This window comes from Montipora foliosa, chromosome 4 (genome assembly GCF_036669935.1).
Source record: "Montipora foliosa isolate CH-2021 chromosome 4, ASM3666993v2, whole genome shotgun sequence".
NCBI classification, from domain to species: Eukaryota; Metazoa; Cnidaria; class Anthozoa; order Scleractinia; family Acroporidae; genus Montipora; species Montipora foliosa.
In genome coordinates this window covers 35,214,897-35,222,396 of record NC_090872.1, presented here as the reverse complement: position 1 = coordinate 35,222,396, position 7,500 = coordinate 35,214,897, and the positions used below count along the sequence as shown (strand labels likewise).

The 7,500-nt window shown below is 41.4% G+C and overlaps 1 protein-coding gene across 2 annotated transcripts in view; it reads left to right on the top strand.

Moving 5' to 3' along the window:
* The window catches only part of LOC138000692 (embryonic protein UVS.2-like), a 12,152-nt gene that overhangs the window by 2,382 nt on the left and 2,270 nt on the right, over positions 1–7,500 (top strand). Inside the window, exons 1-5 of one of the 2 annotated variants that reach the window (XM_068847275.1) lie at positions 1,199–1,345; positions 2,033–2,068; positions 2,443–2,820; positions 3,705–4,100; positions 5,481–7,500. The exon at positions 5,481–7,500 is cut by the window's right edge and continues 2,270 nt beyond it. In XM_068847275.1, the coding sequence (XP_068703376.1) occupies positions 1,300–1,345; positions 2,033–2,068; positions 2,443–2,820; positions 3,705–4,100; positions 5,481–5,866 (1,242 nt within the window). In that variant the 5' untranslated portion in view covers positions 1,199–1,299 and the 3' untranslated portion in view covers positions 5,867–7,500. Of the gene's footprint in view, positions 1–1,198; positions 1,346–2,032; positions 2,069–2,442; positions 2,821–3,704; positions 4,101–5,480 lie in introns of those variants that run through there. The other variant, XM_068847276.1, reaches the window with a different exon arrangement.

Sequence of the window (7,500 nt, the reverse complement as noted above, 5' to 3'; positions counted from 1 at the left end):
AGAGCCACATCACGGATACCATAGTGCTCCAGCTTGGTAAATAAAATTTGATGGTCAAGAGTGTCAAAAGCTTTGGAGAGATCTAGGAAAACACCTACAGTAGTTTCACGTTGGTCAACTGCCGAGGAGATTTTATTTTATCAGATGAATTAGAGCATGGGAAGTTGAATAGTTTTTCCGAAATCCGAACTGGCAGCGGTATAATATATTATGTTGTTCGACGAATTCACTCCATGAATGAGCCCAAAAATCGTGCAAAATGTTATAGATTCAATGCAAAAAATCAGTTTCGTAACAACAACCACCTTGTTGACGCAATGACATCTCAGTCCGAGTTTAAACAGTGGGTCAGGTCTGGCAAAAAATCTTTTCACGTTGGTTTCCGCGGGATAGGGAAATTTTAAACATTTGCCGTTTTAATTTGCGACTAAGAAGATCGAAGAAAAACGAATTCAAACATCGGGTCAGGTCTGGCAAAAATATTTTCAAGTCGCATTCCGTAGGATAGGGAATTTAAAAATAATATTCAAGTTACGCCTACAAAGAAGAAAGACAAAAAAAAAAAAAAAAGAGCAAAAAGTCAACAACACAGGATCCTACGTGCCCTCACCCACCCAAGTAGCAACCCAGCCAACAGGGCTTAATTTCAATGTGAGGCACAAAGCACATGGCAATTGTCATATCTGACCACGATGAAGAAAAAGCCGGACACTCGACTGGTTTTATACCGTTGGGCTGCCGGTTACACTGGCCTCCCACGGATTAATTGTGACCGCTTGATTTTTGTCCCGTACGTTTTGAGATGCGAAGTAACCTCTCGTCTTTATTTAGGGTTTGAGGCCACGTTCATGTAAGTCAAGAGGTGATGTGTTTGTTATTTTTGAGAAAAAACTCGACCTTAAATTTAATTAATTCCTGTTCATATAAAGGGTAATTTTTGACATTTAGGAAGAGGAGGATACAGTTCCTTTGTGATTATTTTCATCTTTGCCTGCGTCTTAACGATTATAACTTAAAGGATATAAAGGAAGCAGTAGTCGATCGAAACACACGCCGACTACTAAGCTTGAAAGTGTCTTGACACAGTGAAAACATTTGTAACTGACATCAATTTGGAGCTGTTGCGTCAAATCATTGTTGAGCAAATATGTATACAGTTTGTTCTTCCATCGCAGCTGCGATCCTTAGCAACCGCAGTATATTTGCATGCAGCTGTACTTGTAACTATCACACATTGTAGAGTCTCATAACACCGGCAGGAAAACGCAAACAAGCAAGTCATAACAACGATACATCATCATGGGGGAAAAACGTGTTAATGATACATTTGTTTTAACTTTGATTGGTAAGTTAAATTGAAGGAGAACATGCTTTTTCGAGCAGCGAAAACGGAAATTCTTTTATATCGATCCCAGACACTGTTTCATTTTAGGCCTTATTAAACTGTTTCGTTTTGTGTTGTGCATTATGATTATCAACAGTGTGTGACATTTCTGCAGTGGTACAATCCCGTTATGACTCAGTGTAAGAGTTAATAATGCTAAGTAAAATCGATGTGCCAACGACTAATACATGTATATCATTCGAACAAATTCGAAAAGAAACATGGAAGAGCGTTCAATTCAGTAAGACATGCATTGACTCAGAAAATGACATCCATAAAGAGTAAATGTGACAATGGAAATTGTCACTGACTTCATGTGTTTTCAAATATATATTGCCTTAGGGATCAACTTGTCTCACATGAAACTTCTAACGTTCATTGATTTATTAATCCAAGGTTATGGAAGACATTTTTCTCTAGTACGGCAGTTAAACCGGATTAAGGACTCCGATTACGAGCAGTGTGCGTGATTGTCAGAAATATGACTAAGGGCGTAGCAAGGTAGCAGTAGCACGCTTTGAACCATACAATGACTGGTGAAATGTGTAAAAAGAGGAAGGGTGATGTAGTCAGCTCATTGAGAATATGTCAGACTATAATTATATGGTAAAGAAAAAGTAACCACGCTATTTTTTCTTATTTCCACAGTACTTTTTTCCCTTTATCAATTATCTATGGCGTCTGGTAAGTTACAACCTATCTCAGGCTTCTCCAAATTGGTAACCTGTGTCTCGATCGAAAAGGAGACGACACCCGCTGAACATGCCAAAGAGCGTTGTACTATCGTGTCCAGACTGATTCTAGTTATCAGAGCCCTCCGTTTCGTCGGCTCGATTACTAGCCGTTGTCTCGGAAAAGTAGCCCGCGCTCCTCCCCTTCTACTTAAGGAGAAACGAAGAGGGACTCAAGATGGAGAAATCGAGCCTATCTTGTGCCAGCAACTAGTATTTTTTTTTTTAATCCTAAAAAATAGGCCTATGTAAATTGCAGAGAACAAAAATATTATAACATTTTTTGCTTTAATGACCTTTAATAAGAACCGCATGCATACCTTTCAGATTGTTCGTTCAGTGCCATATCCTTCCAAAGTCAGACATACCGCTCCAAATCGCTTACCAGTCCAAATTATCCCCTCAGCTTCCCACGAGCCACTTCCTGCCGATGGAGTCTTAGGAGACCCTCAACTTCTTTTGCTGTTCGACTAACCTTCCACTCATTTAACTTGGAGGTCTCTTCTGGTTGCACTCATGATTTTGTGGAAATCCGTGATGGAGACAAATTCTCCACGAGCATCCTCATTGGAAAGTTTTGCGGCACAAGACTTCCACCGATAATAGCGTCTAGGTACACATTCATTTTCGTAAAGTTTGTCAGCGATTCCGATTACTTTCCTTCCCGGGGATCTTTCAGTGCTTCCTTTGTTGCCTTTAGGCCAGGTAAGTGGACCACGAAAAATGTGCATTATAATGAGCGCAGTTCAACATGTTCAAATCTGCCGCGGTGATAATAATAATAGCCCATTTCCGAGTTGCTGCATGCCTCAGTTTCAAAGCGAGTCCTGGTGCACAACCATTCAAATGGAAATAAGTTGTGTATTCTTATGAAAATCAAACTCATTTCCCTTACAATAGTTGAGCACCAAGACTCACTTCGAAAACGAGACAAGCAGCAACTCGGAAATGGCCCATCATTCTCCGTTCAGTTCATTCATCGAGTCCTTCACGGGAACAAATGAACCCAAATGTTCTCAACTGAGTGGCTTCATAGCCCAATTGGTAGAGCATTGCACGGGCATAGCAGGGTCATGGGTTCGAGTCCGTTAAAAGCCGCCTGAATTTTTCAGGTGTCTCCATAACAGAAAATAGCTTATATTGTCCAGCAAAGTGCAAGGATCACTTCAATCTCTTTTTTCGTCTATAACCCGAACTTTACATTATACTTAACAACTATTCACCGAAGTTTAGTTGGCTAGTTGTGGATATTTACCGAGCCGCGAAACGACGTGGTATGTATCCACCACTAGCCACCGACACTGAGGTGAATAGCTGTTTTAGTATTTACTAAAACAGTGAGATAATATAGCACAAAAACATGATTTTAACTCATTTATTCCTGCAAAGATTACAACATTTGCGGGAGCAAATTCCGCACGAATTGCTCGGAGGTGAATAGCAGTGGATGATATCCGGAGTTTGAGTAGCCAATCAGCGCACGCGTTCAACGCTACCCACTGTTTTAGTATACACTAAATTAATTTCTTTCGTTCGTTCGTTCGTTCGTTCAAGGTTAGATAACTGATTATCTATATTCCATTCCACAGTTAGCGCGACATCCAAATGTTCCTTTAGCAGCCCGTTTCTTCATAACAACAACTTGCAACTAAGCAGTTCCTCTGGTGAGACATTCAGGAGTCCTTCTTACCCTTCCTCCTATCCAAATAACATGGTGTGCACCTGGAAGATTACAGCACCGAGTGCAAAAAAACTCAAGTTGAACTTTAACTACTTCAGGCTTGAAAGCGGTGTTTGCTCCACCAATGATTTTTTGGAAGTACGGGATGGCTCATCTTCAACAAGCATCATCAAGGGAAAGTATTGCGGAACTTATGCACCAACCATCACTTCAAGCGGTCGGTACCTTTGGATACGGTTTAGATCTGACGCAACCCTAAGCTATAAAGGATTTGAAGCACGATATACAGTTGTCAATCAAAGTTGTAAGTATTGGCTTCTTTAGTGGCATTTCTGTCAACATGAAAAGAATGAAGTATTCACTTCCCTTTTTTCTTCGTTTGTCGTGACGTTTAAGATGAAAAAAGATACGAGGAAGGTAATGACTTAGTAAAACAGATTTCTAGTTTTAATCTCAACTTAACGTGTAAACGAGACACTCTTTTACACGTGAGAATTTCTGTCCGCGTGGGAGGAAAATATCAGTTAGCACTAATTCTCTACTCGTCTCTGCCCCCTGCCACTCGACCATTTCTACAGCTCGACTTTTTATTTAGTTCATCCCGAACGACTAACCCTGAAAACTCAGACCGGCATTCGACGGTTACTGAACGAAAGAGTTAAAGGGGACGACCTTTTACAGGCCTGTTTACATGGAGGTGGTATAACCCGCCTAGGAGGGGTCGAAAAATAGCTCACTTTTACATACAATCTTACCACCCCGGGGTCCAGGGTGACCTTTCTCGAGGCTACTGCGCGGTCGGTATTATGTAAACAGGAAAAATGGCGGGTGGAGGACGCATTTTGGTGGTTAATGCCCTTCTGCTACTTCCCTAGGTACTCTTGCTTCAACTTTTCAGTGCTGTGGCTTCTTATTATCACTTTTAATGCTGCAACGCCTCCGCCAAAGACAATATATCGTGACACGAGCCGGCAAAACGCGTGCGTGACGCCGGCTGGGCGGGTTACCCGGCCTGGCAGACCGGGCGCAACCCGCTTTGGCGGGTTACCTGGCCTGTCATGGGAACGCGAGACTTAAAGATAAGAGTTTATATGGATAGGCGGCTTACCTGCTTAGGTGGATACCCCACCTCCGTGTAAACAGACCCTTAAATTGGGCATTTTCATGATCTGTGAAAATTGGATTTACGTTAATAATGGGTCTATATATACAAATAAAAATTTTGCAGTTAAATCTTTCTATCGAGAATTGTTTAAATGTCGCCAAAAAAAAAAAACAAACAACAACAACTAATAATTCGTTAATTGAAGAATATTCAGTTTTACCAACAGAGTTATTATTAAGCTTTGCTCTTGATAAATGCATATGACAGACTAACTCGGCTTGAATGCTTGTTTTTTCTTCTTGTTATTTATTCTTTGCACTTGGCTAATAGGCCAGCAGACCATAGAGAGTCCGGGCAGAAGGAAAATGTCAGTTCGGTCTTACCGCTGATACGGGAGAGGAATATTTATGTGCACGTACTGCTTTAAATAAAACGGATCGTTTGTTACATCGAATTAAATTTGTTTCCCCAAATTCGTTTCACACAAAAAGGCAGGCTCTAGATATAAGCTAGTCGTATCAGTTTAGAGTAGTTAAGATTTTTGCGCCTCATATATGCGTGTGTTACCTTCTTTTACAGCGAGCAAGGCTGGAATCATAGTTGGTGTTCTTGTTGTTGTAGTAGTCGTGATTACAACAATAATAGTAGTCATCTACTGTGTGAAGAGGAAGAAAAGAAGAATTGAGAACAGTCACGCTGTTCCTGTTGCAACAGCGACCAATACAGTGACAAGGACTCAAGTACAGTCTACCCAGTATGGTCAGCCTGTACCACAGCAATACCAATTTCGTGGAATGCAAACTAGGCCACCGCCATCAGTTAATCCTGGCCCACCCCCATCTCTCGGTTATGGTATGCCAAATGCAGTTTATGTAGCACCGACGGGCATCGGCTTTAGTGCATATCCTCCTCCTCAGGGTGTAGCCCCCGTTGCACAAGCTCCTCCAGCCTACTACTCGTCATAGTAAAGCCGCTGCTAACTCGCCTCCTTTGGAATCATATGCTGTGGTCATGTGCATGTTCTAGCCTACATATACTTACAGAGTGTCTCGCAGGCTATTTAGTATAGAATCGTTGAGTACTGAGACTAAGGACATCAAGCTGCGCAATTTCAAGAAAGAATAGCCTAACATATTTTAACCCCGCAATTCGAAGAGGCCTCACTTTTCACCCGTTCCACAACTTACTACACTGAAAGATGTACGAATCGAATTGTTCTCAGACTGATTTCTCAAACCGGCCGTCTAAGTTTAGGGAGGATTTTCTCGGTGGAGACTGTTTTAACAAGCTTTTGGATCCAAGGCGGCATTCAAGACATGACCATTCTACGATTAGTAGGCCTGAGGGCAAGCTAGAAGATTAGACACTCAAATAAAGTTGTTGATTGATTGATCGAAATGCTGGACAATGTTGTCAGTTTCCAAGGAAACTGTGATACTATGTCGGTGGGAGAGTAAAACACGAAAATGTTATTTTATCAAACTAGTCGATAAAGGTTGACAGGGGGTTTCCTTCTTGCTGCTCAGGAGCAGTCATTGAGGAAGAATAGAATCAAATGCGAACCTCCGGAATGCTGAATGTATGAGGAGATATATGGTGGCAAAAAACCTCTCGGGCAGAAGACAAAGGGCTTGCATAAAAGTAAGATAGCGGAACTAGATTCATGAAAATGTAGCCAGGTGATACACTGGCGACGGCTGGGATAGGCTCAGTGGGCTTTGAGAGAGGCGTTAAATCGTATAGAAGCGATATTGTGGTGCTTGATAGGATGACCACATGATATCTCGTGCCCTTTTGGCAAAAAAAAATAAAATAAAATTATATAAATTGGCGCAAAAGTGCGAAAAAATAATGGAAAATCTTTAGGACTTTACGATGGATCTGAAAAGGATATAACGGAGCTGAAGGGAAGTTAACATTGTTCACCTTTTAGTCGCAGCCCCGGGAACCGTTCCTGGAAGTTACTTGTCATAAGTGTAGTCGCTAACCTGCGGTTGATACAGAAGACATATCTGTTGAAATCCGCAAGGATGCCCGAAGATACTTGATATGTAAAGAAACGATCAAGCACCTTTATTTAAAATCGGATGCCCCCTGGGTGCCAGAGGATTTTTTCAAAGGTCCGAGAGCCAGAGCGCTACGCGAATACGAGTAGCCTTGTTTCGGACCTTGGAAAAAAAAAATCCTCTTGCACCCAGGGGAAAAACCGGACTACCTCGACAAAAAAACTCTCGGACCACAGAAGGAAACCGAAAAGCTTTACCCTTACACGGTGTCTTGTCCTGGAAGATTGCTTGTTAATTGTGAGAAAACTAAATTTATGCTCTTTGGTTCGAATCAGCGTCTTGCAAGATCACACGGTCTTTTTCTTTATTATTATTGGCTAAATTTCTGGAATTTTCTAACTCTGTAAAATACGTAAGTTAAACTCTAGAAGTTTCTATGAATTGGCATAGCACATTGATGACATTTGTTGAAAAAAAACTCGGACTCCGAGATTAACATCGTCAGGAAGGATTCGGAATTATTTAGATGCTGACACTTGATTAAGTAATGGTCCGGCTAAGAAGCAGGCAGCCCAGCGGCAAAAGTACTTAGA